At 45.2% G+C, this 20,741-nt stretch overlaps 2 protein-coding genes across 2 annotated transcripts; both read right to left on the reverse strand.

Moving 5' to 3' along the window:
- Positions 1–8,802: 8,802 nt before the first annotated feature.
- On the reverse strand, positions 8,803–10,927 carry E1B28_008034 (uncharacterized protein). Its single transcript, XM_043152819.1, has 2 exons — positions 10,274–10,927; positions 8,803–10,217 (listed from the first exon to the last, which is right to left on the reverse strand). Exons 1-2 carry the CDS (start codon positions 10,875–10,877, stop codon positions 9,103–9,105), a joined length of 1,719 nt encoding a protein of 572 aa, XP_043010906.1. The 5' UTR covers positions 10,878–10,927; the 3' UTR covers positions 8,803–9,102.
- Positions 10,928–18,627: 7,700 nt separating this feature from the next.
- E1B28_008035 (uncharacterized protein) lies at positions 18,628–19,379 on the reverse strand (the record flags this gene model as incomplete). The annotated part of the gene is made up of 3 exons (XM_043152820.1): positions 18,628–18,899; positions 18,961–19,057; positions 19,173–19,379. 3 exons carry the CDS (start codon positions 19,377–19,379, stop codon positions 18,628–18,630), a joined length of 576 nt encoding a protein of 191 aa, XP_043010907.1.
- Positions 19,380–20,741: the final 1,362 nt, after the last annotated feature.

Raw genomic sequence — 20,741 nt, forward strand, 5'->3', positions numbered from 1 at the left:
ACTTGATACACGCATCAGAGAGCTTACTTCCTCGAGGGCGGTCCGAGATTCATTGTATGCCAAGATCTGAAACGGCGTTGGCAAGGAAGATATCGACTCTATCTCTAAGTTCTGAAGGTGGATACCAAAATAACGGTATGATGACAAGATATATTGATGGTCCCCGGGTCCCGGGTCCTCGACTGACATCTCTTATGAACTCGAGCACTAACCTAGCACAAGAGGGCGAAACTCCGGCCGTGAAGGCGACCTTATTATGAAGAACTTCAGGCTCAGTCAAGGCCATTTTTGAAAATGACCCATTCCAGGTCCCATCCAACTCAAAAAGACAGCCAGATGAAAGCAATTTCTTTGGTTTTACACAATGAACTTTGCGTTATACGTGTGGGCTCCTTGGAATGTGTTAGTTGACACGGGAGGCACAGACCGTGGAACTGGTGCGTGCTTCACCATGGAACGGACCCGCCACTGCCGTGGTGCTCGTTTAATTCAAATTTCAGTTTGATAACTACCCTTCATTTCCTCTGTCATATTTGCTCAAGTTTTCCCTTGAGTTTTCTACTCGTAATTGATCTTATCATTTCCATTTCTAGGCAGCATTAACATTATTTGGTCGGTCTTTCCATCATTTGTAAATCTTTTGTATGAGACGGCCAAACCACGAGCTCCGCTTTTACCTGGCCAATTTGTGCGGAACGTCCGAGGGTCTGTCTTCACCTTAAGGCTTGGGACCGTCGCAAGTTGTTGCTGTCTGCCAGTTTATTTCTGAAGCGGATTGGTGTCAAAGCCAAAACCAAGTTTGCCTTCATGGAATGATAGATTAGATTCAAGTTATTTCCAATTTCGGCTGCCTTTTTCAGTTCTTCTGCTCACGGACTGCATGCATTCTAATAATCTCACTGTCGCAATGTCACTCGCAAACTTGAGTTGGACATCTTGAGATATCTTGAGAATATCTCAAAGATCTCAATAAAAATAGCCTTCCCATATTTCATTATCTCAAAGTTTACACCTTACTATCTCAAAAAATGTTTCATTGTCCATACATCTCAATTCCAATATCTAATGGATCAAATCTCAATTTTATATCACTGAAATTGCTAGTTTCTATACTAAGCTAAGGTCAAACATGGTACTGGTGTTAGGAATCTTGATTGAGTTACATCTGCATGTAAGTGGAGGGGCATCTGTTATATGCTAAGTTAAACTATTTCAAGGGTCAATGGCCTACCTGTGAGCATAGCACAGAAACTTAGCCTAGTATATGAAATAGCAATCTCAATGACATAAAAATTGGGACTTAGATTATATGATATTAAGGTATGTCAAAGTAGAATAACTTGTGTTTAATTGAGATTTAATTCAACTTTGATTTGATTTTATCATCTCAAATCAAATTCAAATCAAACATGAATTTTTTTCAAATCAACTTTGACACCCTGCCAATTCAAGGCTTGACTCAGCAGGTTTGATCTGCCACTTGCCTGTTGGGCCTTTTATCAGAGCATGTAATAGGGGAATTCAAAGCTAATTTGAATCCTCTATTTCGACTTTATTTTGACCTTTATTTCAATCCAAATCAACTGAAATCAACTTTTTCACTTTTTGTTGATTTCACCGACTGCTTTCAGTCTCCTCGGCATTTTGTTGGTGTTTGAGCTGAGTTTCAAAATAATCTGAGCAACACTGCAGTGTCGTGTTGTCATGAACTGAACCAGGGGTAGCACCCTACCATCGACCTTTCTGCCTATGGAGTCAACTACGGTCGGACTCAACGTATGATCAAGGGGAATGTCATGTGAAAGGGTCGATTCATAGGAGAGTACTCCTAATCTTAAGAGAAGGGGTCATCAGTATAGGAGTACAACCCTTTCTATTGGATAGGTATATAAGGAGTACTTAGTAGTAGGTAGTTCCCCAGAATTTGATCTCCTTTTGTCACCTCTTTCTCCTAATTTTCTATCCTTTTCCTATCTTTGTCTCTTGCCTTTGCCCCATTCACTCTGTCACTCTACGCCGTCCAGGTCACCTTTATTAGAGGACTCACTGTCTAGTCTTGGTCCAGACTCATCCTAGACTCCCTTCCTTTGTGTTAGAGTACAGGATGGGTTATGCATGGATTAGATATGTGGTACACTACATTGGTGTACGTTGGGTACTGTCTATTGTATGCCCTCATTGTCATTGGAGTACCGGCTCATAAGGATACGGTCCTCATCACAGGACGCCCTCATTGCCAAAGGTTCACTCTCGTTATAGGAGTGCGGTTCGTCATATGGTTCACCACACGGTTCATGGATATTCATGATATCAGACATTATAATTATTCATTCTCCTTGGTCGCCAGCTCTTGTCATCCTCTATTGCCGATAGGCCCGTAGGATGATTTGCCAGCATTAGTCTGGAGGATGATCTCGTAGTAGGTCAGAGTACTGGGGGTTGGTACCCCTCGGAGCACACCCTATGTGGGTGTTGGGTTGTTGTAGGTGTATGCTATCCTCAGTGTCGGGCTCGAGGCCTGGCATATGTATAGGCAGTTCACCCCTCCTGACATGTCTCTAGTGTCTATTTCTCATTAGTTTTGCTCAATATATCTCTTTTTCCTTATCTGTGCCTGAGTTTCCAGTCCCTCACAAGTCTTTCAGTATTTTTGGTTGAGCCTTAGCTCCCATTTAGTGATTCCCCAGCATTCTCAAGTGTTTGTCAGTAAGTAATTACCTTAGTGTGAATCTCGTTGCCTCGGTGGCCACCCTTGTCGTTGTTGTTGCATTTGTTTGCTCACTGCATAAGTCTTAAAACCCCACTTGTTGGGTGCAGTGGTTCTAGAGAATTCAGTTCATGACAGAAGAGTTGTGTGTTGAAAATGCCAAAGAAGGAGAGCAGGACAGATTCAGTGGATGTAGTACAGTAGAATTTAATTCAGTCAGTATTATTATTATTATCATCCTGGAAGATCATGCTCTGCATGATGTGGGAGGACACTATTAAACTCCAATGTTCTGCCCACCACATGGCCAAATCAACCCATTTACTTTGAACTCCCATTTGGAAGCTGATTTCAACCTTATTTCCACTGAGTACAAGATGAAATAAAGGTTGAAATAAGGTTGAAATAAAGTCAAGGTAGCTGATTCAAATCAGCTTTGAATTCCCCTAATTCCTTCTGTCAAAGTTTTTTTGAACAAAATTCACACTTGATTTGAGTTTGATTTGAGATGGTAAAATTGAATCAAGCTCAAATTAAATCACAATTAAACATGAATTATTCTACTTTAACATACCTTATTGAGAATGAGATTTATGATACTCCTTGATATTTTTGAGACAATGGAACATTTTTTTAGAGCTAGTAAGGTGCAAGCCTTGAGATAATAAAATATGGGAAGCCTACTTTTGCTGATATCTTTGAGATTTTCTCAGGATAGATCTAGGTGTGATATAGACAAACTTCCTCTTATGGGAGGTCCTCAGGTTTCTATCCCAGAATAAAGTGCATGATGCAAACCAGCTATAGCCCACTACAAAATGATGGACAAATTGGGAGATTGAAAGCAAAAATCTACTACTGGCAAGTACTTATATGACTCAACCTATTTATATTTATATAATGAGACATAAACTTAGTGCTTCTTAACAGCTGAAAGGCTTGCAAGATTTAAAGGACAGGTACTAAAGAAAGGTGTTGACACCTTTTGGGCCCTTCACTAATGAGTCTTCACCTCGCCATCCTTGAGTTATCTGGATTGTGCTGACAGAATGATCACATGTCTTCCCAGCAAGGGCTATTGCCGAGCGACACTTCAGGTGTATATCATGCCGATTTTGCCAAAGTTTTGTTCTGCAGAAATGTGTCCTGAATTTAGATAATTCAGGCAATAAATCGGTTGACTTGAAGTGAGGGCTTTGGTTTTGAACTTCTGTTTTAGGTGAAAAAATTCAGGGCTTTCCGATTGGTCCGGATACTAACCAAGAATTTCAATTGAGTTTCGATTCAGCCGATTTGTTGCCTGAATTTTTAAATACACTACATACTTTTGTAGAGTAGGTTTCTTGGTAAATCAACATATCTATATATATTGAATGCCCATTCATGCCATGTGCGTAGGTATGGCATTGATATGAAAGATAAAATAGATATTGAATACACGAAGGCTTGCTTAGCTTACCCGCGTGTTCAAGGAACTGATGCTGGTACGACTTCTAAGAGCTCAAAAGCGCTGGTAGTGAGAATCGCCTGGCCGTCTCGCCCGGAACGGCGCCTCGTTGAGTACCCGCAAGTGTAAGGGCTTATGTAAAATGCTCAGAAAGTCAACAGAAAGTGTTCAGTAACTTTTAGCCATTACCTATACCGCCAAACGGCAGCTCGTGGATAAATAATAATTGCACAGTGGGAAACCTGCGTTCTTCCTTTGCCAGCGGAAATTACATTGGGTGTTAGAAGCTGGTGTTAGTCTCAGACGCCCGTACCAAATTTATCTCGGCCTTTTGACCAACTACTATTGGTCAGAGTCGGAGCCCGTCGTTCACTCTTACGAAAGATCACTGACATTGACATCATCTTTCACATTAGGAGTTGACCGAGGTAGACCGGGTTGATTCGGAATTCGGCTTGAGAAATTCCTCAGTCAAGTTGTCCGTCTCATTGAATCTAACAGTACTCAGCCCTTTCGGAAATTGCTCCTGGCATCAAATCTTTTCACTATGAAGCACAAAGGTCAGTCCCGTTCTTGGTCCAGATGTATGACCGTCCACAGCCACATTACTGATACTAAATGGATTATCACCCCCATAGATCACCAGTTACCAACGATGGCATCTCCACGTCCCGTAGAATGACGCAAGAAAATCAACGCTCCCGCTACGCCACACAACAACCGCACGGAAGAAAATCAAACTGTCATTGCTCCAATACCACAACCAAAAACACGACAACAATAACTGTGGTGAGTATTCCTGGGTATCAAAGCAACAACACGAGTCGTCTTCTCGAACCCAAGAAGAAGAAGTCTCCCGCCATTTTCGGAACCAAGTCGAAAGGGGTTTGCAGTCTCGGAAGTCGGAGATTTCCTTAACATAGACACCTTTCCTCCCGCTAGCATAGAGGCTTATCTTCTTCTGCTCGAACTCAATCTGAAACACACTTTGGCGCCAACCATACACGATCACTAACGGTCTGTTTGACTAGACACCGAAGATGATGGGGGAAACTGCGTACCTCCGGTGGCGTGTGTAACGAGACAGGTTTTGAATTCGGAGGCGTTCTTCGATATGATGAACCTTCTTTTCAAATCATGATACTTCTTCGTTGGAATACGGTCAACCGAATAGATGAATTGCTGGAACACATGGGCGCCACGGGGTAAAACTATGATGTGCTCGAGACAAATCTTCGATAGATGCCAAGTTCAAAATTCATGAGTGGTGCCGAATTTGGCCGAATCAGCCCTTACTGGACCTTCGGTTAATTTTCAGGCTTTTTTTGTTAGGCTGGTACTGAGCGGAATGTCAGCATGATAGAAAATTTGCCTCGTGACCATGCTGCCGGTACCAGGTGATTGATTCCCTGCAGTCTCTCAATCACCGAGGCGGTCATAGCGAGGCCCGCGCTACGCTTTGACAAAAAAACCACACTGGTCACACGTTCCTCCGACATCATATACTGCGGCTTTGATTTGTTTCGTCAGCTGCGCACCGCCAGACAATCGAAAATAGCCTGAGATCATGGTTCTGCCTTCCGAAAGATTCCGCCGATACGGATATTGCCTCTACTCCCCTCGACCTGACGGATGTCATCGGGAGCGCTTTATTCTTGTCGATTGAGCGTCTAGCGTGCGTACATATATATAGGAATCATTTTCGAGTTTTTTTTCTTACATTGCCCATCACGGTCTCAAAAACCCGTCAGTCGATCCCCTCGTTTATTTCAAACACAGAATAGCAGGGTGTCAAGGTCCTGTCAACAGGTATAAGCAACCACCATCGTTAAATAGGACTTCAGCTATGTACTCCCGGTGTACGTCTCATTCGCCTGTTCTTGACTTCTTGGTCACTCACACTGATTCAAAAAGATTACCACGACGACCGTGATATTCTGCAACGTCCATCTGGCAGTACCTTTCAGACCTCTGTCAGTTATGGACGCTCCGACTCGTCTATAGCCTTTGAGCAAAACCCTCCATATTATACGTCCTTAGCTGGCCACCATCCAATGGAGACTGTTCAGTAAGTGAACCCTTGTATTTCGTTTTGACTCTCGGAGCTCTAATAAATATCGATCAGCACGCATGGTATGAGCGCCTCCCAACACTCCGTCCGTCCCACAAGTCATTTCCATCGAGAATATCAACACTACGACCATAGATCTACATACCCAGTTGTTCCGGATAGGACCCTACTCTCCCATACGGCCCCGGACTCCCAATGGTTATCTAATCAACCACCGAAAAATCCTTCGAGTCTCTTCTCCACCGTCCATATTCAGGCCCTTGACACTGTGAACGACCCGAGTTACATTAGATCCCGATCTAGTTCTTCGAGCAGTTCCCTTTCGCAATGGAACCAAACCCCTTCTCATAATCCCGTAACCAAGACACCCACATCTCCTACCGGGATCCAAGAAAATGCAGATCTCATTTCTAGTAATACCCTTTCGAAAAATAGGGACTCGCAATATTATCCGCGTCACCAGGTGGGCTCTCCAGCAGCGACGCGGGTTGCCAGAGCAAACCGTCGTAGACCACCCGTTTATTTCTGTGATGTACCTGGATGTACTTCGGAAGGGTTTACAACTTTGCATAATTTTCAGTGTGAGTTTCTCCCCCCCTCCTTTCCTACATTAGAAACTGAACGAACCTACAGACCACCAACGATTACACACAGATAATAGGCCATTCGTATGTTCTCAGTGTTCCCATGGGTTTTTCTCTCGATCAGATCTGAAGAGACATCGAAAGCGGTGGGGAGAATCGTGTGTTGGTTATGGAAGCAGTGCAAGTTCCGATTCTGGGGGTTCTGAGTCTCGATGTTGAAAATTTTAGATTTGACATCCTAGAAATGTTGTAAACTCGTTTATAATGCAATATAACTGCACTATTAGGTTTCTGGGTTTAGATTGATATGCTCATACTAACGTTTGAAGATGCCTGCAGCCTCATGAAGGGCGCTCTGGGTGACATCTTTCGCAACTTTGTTCGTCGAACGTACAACTACCATTATCGCTGTCAAATCAATACATAACATAATCATCGGCTTCACAGAGCAGTTTGGGTCCGCACATCGGACAAGCGATGCCTCACGGAGCTTGTTGAACATATCCTGAGAGACTCACCACACACAGAAGGAAATTCGGGAGGTGCTTCTTCTCGACAGCGGCGATTCCCCTCCCCCAAGGATTCGATGTTCCTGAATCCCATTGAGTTATTGACAACCCATCACACGAAACAGAAAGGGAAAATGTTTAACATGTCCAAAAAAAAATAAAAATACAGACGAAAAACACGACCCTAACACGAGGGGAATAAATCATCGGAGGGTTGTATATACCGGTGCCAAGTGCGATTCCGACTGCGAATCATGGGATAATCCGCTAATTGAAGTACCACTTTTAGATCTGACATGAGAAAGGAAGTTGTGGCGCCTCTATCCCTTTTGATAGCATTATATTTACCGCAAGGTATCCAATTCGCTCGTACCGAATGTGTGACGTCGTCCCCACGCATCGGTCTATAAGCTGAATGCCGAGGTACGGTGTTTAGAAAATTGGCCGCCATCGTGTGGTTTTTTTGCCTGAAACACCGGACAGTGCAAACCTTTGATATATACGGGCTCACTGTGCCTTTTTGTGTCCGGGAAGGTCCACAAACTGTATTAAACCGTAGCTTAACCAACGTTTATGGGTTTAGACACAAAAACTTGAAGTACATACATAGTCTCCATTCAAGACCACTTCCGATTCGGAGGCGAAAGTGGGTTCCTTAGCGGAAGTGGCAACCATGAGTTTGCCACGGGGTTCGGATTCGGAGTTACAGCACACAGCAATGACTCTTTGCTCAAGCGCTCTAGTTGAAGGATCAGTTTCGGTACAGCCCACTACCTACCAGTGTTACGGTATCCGGGTATAAGGCCGTAAGGTACAGTTAAAATCAAACAGAGCCTGACAGATAGATAGATAAATGCACAATATGGACCTCAACGGGATCTACCGGAATCATGGGACTGACGTGAAACTGACGTCTCGGATAGAAGCGAATTATAATGGGCGATATTCAAGGGTTCAAATGAAATAGTTCAAGGGCCCAGGTTCAAAGAATGTCGGACCCTCAAAGACCAAAGTGCTGCGATTAGACCGGTTACTAGATTACTCACCGGGAAGTAAAATGCGTCGCCCCGAGCGTCTAACTGGGATTCCTATTCCGCGTTCGAAGGCTTAGAGTTGATATTGTTTCACGGGTTATCGGATCTTCCATTTTATCATACTATATAAACAAAAAAACATAGCTCGGATCACCCGAAACCATATGTAAGTAGCGTGCAGGATGCAGTGCCAGGGCTGAGGGCGTCTTGAATTCCGAATTTCCGGTCGGTAACGCACGGGAATTCCACCGATATCTTAGGGGTATATAGGCTTCACAAGGTGGACTACGGATCGCTGCGCTTACCTATCAGAACGTTATTGTCCGTGGTTGTCGTGGTAGTAGTGGTAGCACAGGGAAGCAAATTACGAAGCCATAGTAGTATCCCTCTTCACTCAAAGCAGAATGAGACTGTGACGAAGACGGAGGTCTCAATGCATTACGCAAACCAAGCTTTTAACGCGCGGCGGCTAGTTCAGTGTTGAGTCGTTTGTCGTTACTAAGTATCAAGTAGATGGATCTAGATAGATGTGCAAAGTAATGGCAGTATGGGGTATCGCAATAAATGATATGGAAGCTACAATGTGCGTGCATCTAAAATGGGAACATTTGGACTCTGAATACAAACAATAAATGAGACACCTGAGAGATCGAGACAGCTAGATAACATCCAAATAAACCAAACCTAGGGGAACGTTCATGTCATGAATCACAAAGAAACGAAAGAAAAAAAAAGAAAATCCAAGGCCGATCAGGTGAATCTCTCCAACATCTCCCTCGCCTCTCTCATCATCCTCTCCACTTCTTCTGCACGTCGAACGACTTCTTCTTCTTCTTCTTCCTCTCCCTCCCCCCACTTCCGCTTCAATCCCACGTACATCTGAGAATCTGACCCCAACGCCTCCTCAAGAAACTTAACCGCATTTTGCAACGCATCACCAACTTCTTCCTTCCACTCAACTTCTTCACCCACAGCAGCACCAACCTCAATCAACGCATGGGCAAGTAACAGCTCACATCTCCCTCGATAGACGGAAACAGAAGCTCCAGCAGAAGACGACGACAACGACAGAAGGGCGACATCGGAAAGCGGACCACTGATATTCATCGAAGCGAACGTAGACACCGTAGCAGAAGAGAACAACGAATCAGCCCATCGCAGCCAATACACCCTATCACTGGGTGACGTAAGCTGAGAAGAAACACGGAGGACTTCTACAGCAATAGCGAAAACCGAAAAGAATGAAGAACCGGGTGCGTTTGCGTTTATGTTTGCGACGAGTGGAGAATTTGTAAGTTGACGTGGCATATGGAAGATTCCTCGTGTAATCTGGTCCATCGCGTATTTCAAAAGGTCTTTCACCTCCAACGAATTCGAGGAAGGAGTATGAGGCGGTCGGTTTTGGGAGATGTAGTCCAGAGGGCTACCAGGAAGCGATAATGATGATGGGGAGGGGAAGGAATCCACGGTTCTGCCTTCTACTAGTTCACGTGATAGCCTAATCATCGTCATACCCCATGTCAAGCTCATTTTCCAGTCTACTTCTAAATCGATGGATGGTAAGGCGCCTTCATCTTCAGCTGCTAGACCATCACCGATGGCGAAGACGTCGAGTGCAGCGAGCCAGTATGTGGTTGGAAGTTTTGGTTCGGTATCGAGAGCTTCAGAGGTGTTGGATGGTATGGACATGATAAGCCCAAATACAAACAGTGCGTGGGCCAATAACGTATAAACAACGGTTGGAGGAGTAGAAGGTGAGTGGAGAAGGAAGAATGAGGAAGGATTCGGGTAAAGCGATAGGAATCGATGACTTTCGTGGATGATTGCTCGAAGATTTGGCAAATGCTGAACGCTGGTAATATCGGCTGTAAAGAAATCATGCGCTGTAAGCTCTGGGTAAGATACCAAGAAGTAAACGTACGTTCAAAGTCTTCCTCGAACGGTAAAAAAGCAGCCTGCAATTCCTCCCAATCTTCCCATGTAAACTCTTCATCTCCTTCCTGAACCTCTCCTGGTGATCCGATAGCAGAATACACGCGCTGACGCGGAATAATACGTCTCGAGGGACCTGGACTGGGCATTAGAATAGACACTTTTTTCTCCTTCATATCTGGTGGCGTCGACTTAGATGATGAAAGTATGAAGCAGGAATAATCCCATAGATAAACCTGGTCAGGATCTTCGTGTGAATCGTCTTCTCCGTCACTACACTCCAACGCAATTCGGCGTCGTTTGTAGGACGATGAAGTAGACAGAGATGCAGAAGAGCTAGTAGTAGACGATTCACCAGAAAGATGTCCGAATTCCTCTTCTTCTTCTACGGATACCCAAGAAGTTGAAGACGAAGACGATAGCCTCGACCACGATAGGCACGATAACGACGGTGGTAGTGGTGATGACCGTGGTAATGACGCCGCCGTTGCTGCCGACGATTCGGATTGGTTCCTGTCACTGGTCACGCGCTTGGATCTAGCCTTCCACAGACCTTTCGGTCGTGAGGGCGCTGGACGTCTCGCGACAAACATTCTTCGGGAGGGAAAAGGGAAACACGCTGAGGAACGTAGGTGAAGGGAAGGGGGAAACGAACTAAAGCACTGTGCCCATGCTATATATCATCTGGTTCGATGGGCCTCGAAAACTGTTTGATTGGTCGGGACCAGGGTCTCGACCGTAAATTGATTTCATTGGCTCATTGGCTAGTAGCGCGCTCTTGGGTCTGGACCGTTTTTTTTCTTACGGTATTGATATGTCTATTACTGACTGACTCAGCTCAATTGAGTCTCTTTACCACCAATACGCCCTGAATCGCGCTGTCTAGAAGCAACATCGTGTATGTCGCTCAACGAGAAAAGAACTAGCATTACAGGAAGCCTGAATTTTTTTTCTCCTTGAAAGCTCACTGCGGCCAATAACTTGCCAATAACGTTTCTGGACCGCCATTCGCTGGAAGTCCTAGGTCGTTCGGAAACTGAAACGTTGAGGCTCGGCCGTGTACCCCATTCACCCGGAGGTAACCTTTTCAAATCATTGGTCCATTGACAAACTTTCTCGGGAACGAGACCTCCAATGACATTAGACTTTCCGAGTCTAGGCCAATCACTGAAGAACCAATCGTGGGTCGCCGCCCAATGCGCACGGAGTTGGTTTCATTATTTAGCTCATTGGCCGCTGATGAAGGAGCAGGGTATTATATACTTCACTTCAGATGGATTGGGAATCAAATGATAGAACCGTACGAACATAGAAATATCAAAACTAGAGAAGTTGTTCTAAAAGGTCGAGATGCCATTGGAAGCCGCGTGATGCAACGTCTAGACCTTCAGAAATGGCCCTGGCCTGATGTTGGGTCGATAATCATCAGAGCAACAAAATACCTACGATTATCCCCCCTACGACTCGTCGGGGTGAGACTGGCAAGAAATCAAATCAAATGACAGGGTCAAGAAGAGTAATGGAGACCTTGTCACCCGGTACGGTGTATTGACAAAGAGACCCCAGCCACCAGCCACCAGCCACAGGGAAGGAAAGGTTACTGAGCAACATGCCATAAATGACGCTGAAAATCCTCAGGAACATCGATAAGCTTCACTTTGCAACCATCGAAAATTCAGGCCTTGTGCGAGTCAGACTCGAAATCCAGACTCTAGACGAGATCGGAAGATGAGAGGTCTGGAAGGTAAGGCACGGATAAGGGCTCACGTTTGTTATTTGTTTTCACTTATGATTGGTTCCCAACTGCATGGTGATAAGCCTCAAAAGCCTTATTCGCCAAGGTGAACTAGGTTCGGAGGCTCACGAGGAGCTCAGGTCATCTTAGAGCGATCTAGAAGAGGCCCGTTCGAATCGTCTCTCGAGTGTTCATATTAGAGCTAGACTAAGCAATGGTGTCCCCACATGTGAACTGCGGCAGAAGTGGCGGGTCTGGAAGGCATACCTGGATAGACTGGAAAGGCGGGCATAACCCCAAAGCTTTGTTCGATGCGATCGCGATGAGAGATCCAGACTACCCTGGACCAATTTCGAACGTGGAAGAAGCCCAGCGCAGAGGAAATTGGTAATTCACACCCGGAGGTAAAAGGGAGTGGCGACCCACACAATGCAGTAGAATGCTGGGGGACTAGATCACCAGACGATGACCTGATCTATTGATTTCAACGCGTATGGCCTGGACTCTGAACTATTAGTCAACTCTTATGAGCTGGCGATGTTAAATGACGGGTGTATGAACATGCGCGACGGAATCTATACCAGAAGTCCTCGTTCGGATCGGCATTGAATAACTGGAAGACTAGAAGTGAGATTATGACAGGTTTTCTGAAGCGAATGTACGCAGTTCTGATAGATAAAAAATCAAGCCGGTGAAATGGTATATATAAATATACCCACATAACACGGCTCGTCCAAACCTGGTCAATGCCAATAGAGAATGATTAGAGGACCAGGATCGTAAGGATCAAGTTCGATACCAGCAGTGTGCAAGTGAGGGGAAGTGGGCTTTATTGCCCTTTTTCTTTCTTCGTCGTAGTGTTCCGGTTCCATGTGGTGAACATGCTTCGAAGAGCGATGATATTTCAAAATTTTGCTGTGTTAATCCCAATAAATGACAACGATGGTGTCCGCTTTCGAAGTTCCAATGTTCACTGACGGTTTAAACCCAATTAAACGTGCAATACACCTTTCGACGACCGGCGATTGTCATTTTCCATCCGTTGCCATATGCCAAAATCCGGAGGAGCTAAGGTAATTGTTGGTGTAGCATATGTCAACAAAGAGAATTTCGAACGTGAGTACCGCTTGAAGTACGTACATACCTCTCAACCGCGATTTCGCGTCGTTCACGTTCGTGGTTATTGAGCTTCTGGAATCCTTGCTTGAGAAAACAGCCGATACCATGTAGACCACTGAGTTAAAACACGAGCACCTCAGACTTCACGTTACGTTCGTCGTCGTCTGAAAATCGAAGGCTAAGAGTGGAGTCATGTTTACAGTTTATGGTGCGCACCTTCATCTCTTATCTGACGCAGTGCCACAGTAGGCTTCATAGAGCTTCAGCCCAGTCAACGATGGGGGGAAAAATAAGGAGTCCAATCCGTCCGCACTCATGGCCCATTCAGAGTGCGTTGAGCGGTGGATATGCTGAACTCACGAGCGAGTAAAAACTTTGAGGACGTATTACCTGAAAGAGATGTTTCAATCCATCGAGGAGGCAGATAACTCGCTTCAAGGTTCTTTGAAGCCCAAATTGAGCTCATTCATCCTTCCTTCGGACGTCATGAAAAGACGATGCCCCCCGCCTCGAGGTAGATGTTGGGATTTCCTGAATGGAGTGCTAAATAGTACGTCAATTGCTATCAGTTAATGTATCTTAATCAAGCCGGGAAAATATCTCACATCATCCGGATGCCACAGGTTGAGGTTGAGATAGAATGGGTGCGTGTGGGTCCAAGAGTCATCAAGGTTTTAGAAGAGCAGGTCGGGGTGACAAAAGTCACACCCGTCACAAGTCCGCGCTCGTTGTACCATTTTCTGTTCCTTTCCACCATCTGTTCTCGTCGAGCATTTTCTGTTTTTGACACCCATCATCAACTCTTGTAGGATGTCGAGGACCGTTCTCGAATGTGAATCAGTTATAGAAACCTCGCAAGTCTAATCTTTTGTTTCATTTCCGTTGACTAATGTGCAAGAGGTGTTCACCAGCAAATTCCGAGACATGGGGTAGGGGGAGGGGGGGGGCCTGGAGGACCTTATGTTTGAAAGGTGCATGCACCACGATACTGTCTCAAATCAGTGTGTGTGGATCCAAATTATTGTTTTTAAAAGGAAATGCACTTTTCCCCAGTTGTGGCAGTAAAAATTTCCTTATTTAGCTATCAAAATTTGCTCAAATTTCTGCATCAAGTCTCAATGATCAGACTGAAACAAACAAACTTCTTTTTTCTTCATGCATGCATATGGCAAAGGCAAAAAAAAAGGTACTATCTCCATCACATGTGGATTATTAATACTTTTAAAGGCTGTCTACCTTATCTGCTCTTTATAGTATTACCTGTGCTGCTTGTGGTCTAGCTGGCAAGCCCATATAAAAGTATTTTTGTGATGATAGATGTCACAAAGAGGCAGCAAAGCAGAGGGGAAAGTGAGAATGACACGTCAAATGTCAGAATATAACGTGGGAAATTGGTCTTGCCAGGCATTTGGTAATCAGAAATTTCCATATTAGGAAGGTGCAGGGGGGGGAGGGGGTCCAGGGGTCCTTATGTCTACGTAGGAACCTCATATGTAAAATTTTCGGATTGAACACCTCTTGCTAATGTGACTATTAGGCACATTCAAGTTATCGCCCTACCGATTTCTCCAGACAATTTCTGGGATGATTTCTGAACTAATCCACCGTGACGTGAATATCTCCGGGACTCGACCGTGGCCCAAGCTGGTATTTTTTATTTGGTGCCTTTTCGATCGTTTCTGTTCCATTAAGTGAGCGGTGCCCTACAGGAATCTTGCGACTTATAGAATACGGTAGACGAACAAGGGGAAGGAATACGCCGTGCTTACCCTCGAAATTTTATCTTCCTGGTCATAAACAATTGATAAAAAAGGCTTTTCCGTACGTGTTACGCCTACCAGCTAGCGACAAATTTTTTATTTACTTTTTAGACTATCCAGCGTACCGTCGTTGTCTATGGACTTGATCAGCACCTCTCCCAGCAACTTTAACATCGACCTCACCCACTGCAAAGAAGACGATACTCGAGGCGAGGCAATAATCAACGCATTCATCACGCTTATGCTTTGTGCACCCGAACCCGAACACCATACTTGTCCACAGGGAGAGTTTGGCGATGGTAGACGCTGGTGACTACACCTTTGACATCCTCCAAACGTTCAGCCGCCTCACCCTGGACGATCCACCTCATGAAAACCAATGCTCTCGTCTCGCCACTTCGGCTGCTTCACTCTCTTTCTCCACCTCCAAAATCGTATACGCGAAAGGTCACGGACGTGTGTACACTCCAACAGCCCTATTTTGTCGTCATATTCTGTGGAGGTCACATGTAAGAGGCGTTCCGGACGATTGTGGGTAGTATTGGGGGCAACTCGACACGGATCTTATGCAGATACGAACGGACAGGCAAGTCGGTTTTGGCGGTACAGTCGACGCGTCCATCTCCCTTGTCGACAAGGAAATCCTCGAACAACGCAGACCTACTCATTATTCGTCAAGTGAGGTAGGAAGATTGCTTCTCCACTTCAGCTTCGATCTCTCACCTCCCTGCCCACAACTTACCATCAACATCCCAAACTATCGAATCCAGTGCCGATCTTAGCTGGCCTACCTTTTTCTAAGTTCACGCCCCAAGTAACCCCACCTCACATCTCATGTTCCGAGTTATTCGTTCCCTGATGGGTATCGGCGTGGAAGGTCGGATACTGGCTTAGGCTCTACTATTCCTTAAAGCTGCCGTCGATTGGCACCACTGCTGGTGTCGTTCGGTAATCACCTGTGGTGACAGTGATAATATCACACCCAATGAAAGATTCCATCTCGGTAAGGTCCACTCTGTTACGAAACCTCCAGCTAACATTCACACTTAATGAAGGGAAGAAAGATTCGGGTGGTACGGTTACGATTTGGTATCCGAGTTGGCCGAGAATGGATGTCTTTTCCTTCTCTTTCTTCCATTCGTTCCACTGCAGCGATAAGTTCCTGTTCTCTCCTTACCGTGGTTTCCCATCAGAACATCCTCAGGGCATGTTTGGCGGTGAGTCTGACGGGCTCATTTCAATTACGAGCATGTATGACATTTTCAAGGCGAGACTCCAAGAACTGACCTCGGTTTCTTCCACGTATATCAAGATGGACCCACATTCTCAAGCAGTGCCCTGACATCGCTCCCTGATGTCCCTGGGTGGAGCACAGCATATCCTATACACAGTCGTTGGCTACACACGTACAGCCTTTACAGTAGGACAATAAACTTCATCCACGATGTGCACATAGACGGCGGTGATTTAAGCAGTGTTCGGGGGATGAATGGGATGGTCGGGGAACGATTCGGGACATGCGGGGTTGGGGAACGAGGGATACTCGGCCGTCGTTTAACTGTGTGGAGGCCAACGGGCTCCTTCGAGGAAAGGTATATATGTATGGTGAGTGTCCCATTTTTCCTCATCTGCTCAGTTCTTCTTTAAACAACCGTTACTATTCTTCTTTGACACGATGCAATTTAAACTTTCTACTTTCCTCGTTGTCGTCGCATCTGGTAAGCCTTTTAGTGATGATGCTTGCAGCTGCACAACCAGATGAAAAGGTTCCCGCAGCACCGGAAGCGGATGTGAGTGATACCTTTTTGATCCATTTGTCATGGTCTCTCAACTAGAAGAAATCTTTAGCTCGAAGCGGGCAATTACCCTACATGGGTTCGTGGAGGAGACCATGTAAGATAGTTATCACCAAGCTGTGTAATATATAGAAACCCGGATAACCCTATGGTCATCAGTAAATGGCAACAAGTTTTTTGACCCTTTTTTGAACCTTTTTATACTTGAAGCTTTTTGCGGTTTTTCGAACCCTACTTTTCTCAGGTTGTGGGAGGTGTCCGTTACTTAAGTATATCCTTGTCGTACTTGTCCAGAACGTGTGAAACAATGAGGGAAGCACACTCCGTAAAAGTAGCTCAATCAGTTTAAAGTCCAACAATACTCCGCAAATCACACTCTGTGGCCGTAAAATTGGTTGAAAATCAACCCGAAAAATCAACCAAACATAGGTTTATTAACAACCTATGTTTGGTTGATGCCAGGTTGATTATCAACCTGATATCGTTAGTTGATTTTCAGTCAGTTAAGGCCAGTCTCAACCTACGGTAGTCAAGCAAGTTTGGGCTGCACTTCAACCAATATTAGGTTGATTGTACTGGTTGTATTTCAGACAGATATAGTGGTTCAAATTCTCATTGTTGTAATAGGTAGGAGAAGAGGCCATGTATTCAATGTCAAGCTATTAAACAGCTGGGTATCTAATAGCTTAACAAGAACAGTACTTTTCGAAGACGATGTTTTACCACTTTTTCACGGCACTGTTACTTCGTGTAAATGAATATAGCAATCAGAAAAATAAGACCCACCACTGCATGTATTTTTGCTTCGCTTTCAACAGATATGTGGAATGACAAAAACTGCCAGTCAGTACGATATTTCGAGGTATTTGTGTTCAGTGACCTGTTTGGGAAACGCTATTAGAACTCAAAAATCAGAACACATGTTCTTATGGCGCACCTGACATAGGCTGGGGTATGCTATTGCTTCTCCATACTTGCTCATTCACTGTCTTGCTGACATATCCATAAGAAAGGAGAAAGGTGGAAGTATAGCGCGGGTGGGGAAGCGGGAGATGGTGTATGGGGAAGAGTGCATTGGCTACGTCATTGGTGTGGGCACAGGGTTTTACTGTTTGGGAAGGCGTGACAGTTCCCACGCGCAGACTGTCTAGTGTGTTTTTTTTTTTTTGTCTAAGTTAAAACCAACCAACATCTTGGCTGAAAATCAACCAGCTTCAGGTCAGCCAAAGCCTTAGGCTGATATCGCTTCAACCAACAAGTAGCCAAAAATTGGTTGAGAGTTGATAAATAACCAAAATTAGGTTGTTTATCAACCTACCCGACTCTCACAGTGACATGGTCTTGTTGACGAGCCGATTACATTGTTACTCCCCTCTTGCTCCCCTCACTATCATTTATGGATTTTATTACTGTATGGATTTAACGCGAGCGGTTCTATTGACCGTTCAAGCCACTTGCTAGCCACATGCATTTTACACAGTACAACTGGCGAAGAAAGGGAAATTTGAATTTGAAGTAAAAATCAGTAATAGATACCTCTTAGTTTGTTACCTCCAACTAAATAGAAAACGGAATATGCAATACCCCTCACATTCGGTCCGGTAGTTTAGAGGCGCTGGTAGCTGCAGTCATACTCTAGGGCTCAGGAGACGTTACATATTTCGACATTCTCGTGTAACGATCTCTAGTAACTCGTCTACGAATCCATTCTACGTAAAAACGGTCACGGTCGCATTCGTCCTACATTTAAGCTGTTTGAGTCCCTCCTCGTCTTAAACTCCACGTTGTCGATGTGTGCGTTATAATCAAAGGGTTGGGACAGTCGGAGCGCTGAACGTTGGAATCTGAAGTCTGCAGACTGCATCCCGGTCCAGAGAAAGCCACGAAGGTGGCCTGGTCGGTGGTATGAACAACTGGTTATTCAATGTCAAAATTACGAGGTTGAGGTTTCTGTAACCCGGTCCGCAGGGAGAGCTGGGCGAGACGTTGGTGTCGGTGTTTTGACTCGGAGATCGTCATTGCCAAGTTCAGGTTCTTCCGAATCTATCCTGGGGCGAGTGTCTGCCAGTGGGTCAGACTCACTAGTTTCGAATGTGTTGACAAAACTTGAGGAACCAGAGCGGAAGAGAGAGGTTCCGCCGGTGTATTGAATGGAAGTGAAGTCCGAGTCGTTGTCATTGTCGTAATTGTCGTCTTCGGCACCGTCTGTTACGTGGGGGGAATCGAAAATGAGAAAGAGGAGAGCTGGTTGTTTTTTTTTACTCACCTTCTGTCTCGAACTTTTCGACCTTGGACCTCGATGTCAATACACTCGGCCCCTTCTTCCTTCGCGAACGACTCTTGTTATGACCCGAGCCAACAGCCTTTGCATGTGGAAACGACGAGTTACGAATTTCGTCCAAAAGTATCGAAGATGGGGTGGAAGTAGGCGACAGATTCTCAGTTATAGCATTTAAAAAGTCAATAGCAGAACCCTACCTGCTCTCCATTCGTTAAACGACCATGGTGCTCGTGCTTTTGCCATCCCATCCCATCCAGATCACACAACTCCACCTTCACGCTCGCAAACTCCAACGTGAGTTCTTGGTACCTGTCCTTCAACGATTTTATAGCCTCCTTCTCTTCCAGATATTCCACCAGAAGAGGAGATAATACACAGGATTCCGTGTTCGCCATTGACCGCATCCCCTCCCCCTGGTAATAAGTGTTAGACAAAAGAGAAATGGAGGGACCCGGGCGGGCGTACTATAACGTTTGTCTTTGACTGGTCGCTGTACAAGGAATGACTTGGTGGAAAAACTTCACGAGTGGACTCGGAGACCCATGAAAAGACGGGGAAAGAATTTGATCAGCGGTATCAGAGGTAAATCAGGGTGAAGCAAAGCCGGGAGGGTAGAACAGGGGGATGCGCGTGGAATTATACCGCTAGACGTGGCTTATATGGGAAAACAACCCGAAACCGATGACCGATGATGTGCACGCGACCTAAGTATGCAAACGCGCGCACCGAGTTAATGATTTGGTGTTTGCTCTGTTGTTCCTGCCGCGCCCGCGCGGTAAGTTCTTGGAAATGCGCCCCCACGACTCCATGGGTTAGGGAAACACGGGGCCTGCTGCGAATTGATAACACTGATAACCCTTGAAGCTTGGCCAACCCACAGTCAAGTCCCAACACAAGCCTACCAAGATCGGTATTGGTGGTAATGAAGATGACGTGTTCTGCGGACATAGCGAATTTGACTCAAAAAAACACGGAATGAAGATAAAAATAGCAAATCAGAGCGTTATCATCTTACTGGGTGTAGAGAAATGCTGTCAGTCGGTTACGAGGGGCAGATGGTAAGGAGAAACCCGCCTTTTGACAGTGTGTAATCTCCGGCTGCTTGTATCCTCCAGATAGTACATCGGGTCTTAAAAGTTGACCCAGACGAAGACTCTTGGCGGTAAAAATGAAAAAATAAAAAAAGAGGAAAGACACTAACACTTCAAACAATTTCAAGCACAGCGAACCAAATTGACCAGACTGTTGTCGTTTTGAAGTTCGTAAATACGGCGGCTGGTAACCCATTACGAATGATGTACTATTAGCTGGGAATAACGACCAAGTGAGTTTCGGACTCACCTTCCTCGAGCTCGCTTCTTGAAGGAGTAAGGGCTTTCAAACCTGCCGCTCCGCAGGTGCTTCCCTAACGTTCGTTTGCGGAAACGATGTAGGATCAAAGGCTCTGTTGAAATTGGACCGTACAGTACTTGAGGTCCATGCTGCGTCGACGTCATCAGATGAAAAGATGCCTAATTTGGGTGGTTTGGTTCCCGTCTCAAGATTTGCGTGAATAAATTGTGGAACGGAGATGCACGATAACTACATTGAACCCGAGTGCGATCGGGTTCAGCCCTAATTAATAATAATTCAGTTAGATGAAGATCGTTAGGGACTGTGTAGAGGTACAGTCGGCGTCTTCGAAAATGGGATAAGAGGGACTGGGGGCCGTTAGACCACTCCCCATGGGCAAAGTGTTTGTGATAAGGTGTAAGGTTAACCCTACC

This window comes from Marasmius oreades, chromosome 4 (assembly GCF_018924745.1).
Source record: "Marasmius oreades isolate 03SP1 chromosome 4, whole genome shotgun sequence".
In the NCBI taxonomy this organism is placed as follows: Eukaryota; Fungi; Basidiomycota; class Agaricomycetes; order Agaricales; family Marasmiaceae; genus Marasmius; species Marasmius oreades.

Bases quoted from the DNA above. Each gene is read 5' to 3' on its own strand.
- E1B28_008034 (XM_043152819.1), bottom strand. From the start codon at position 10,877: ATGTTTGTCGCGAGACGTCCAGCGCCCTCACGACCGAAAGGTCTGTGG. The intron at 10,218-10,273 runs GTACGTTTACTT...ATTTCTTTACAG, and splicing joins GTTCGAGGAAGACTTTGAAC to CCGATATTACCAGCGTTCAG.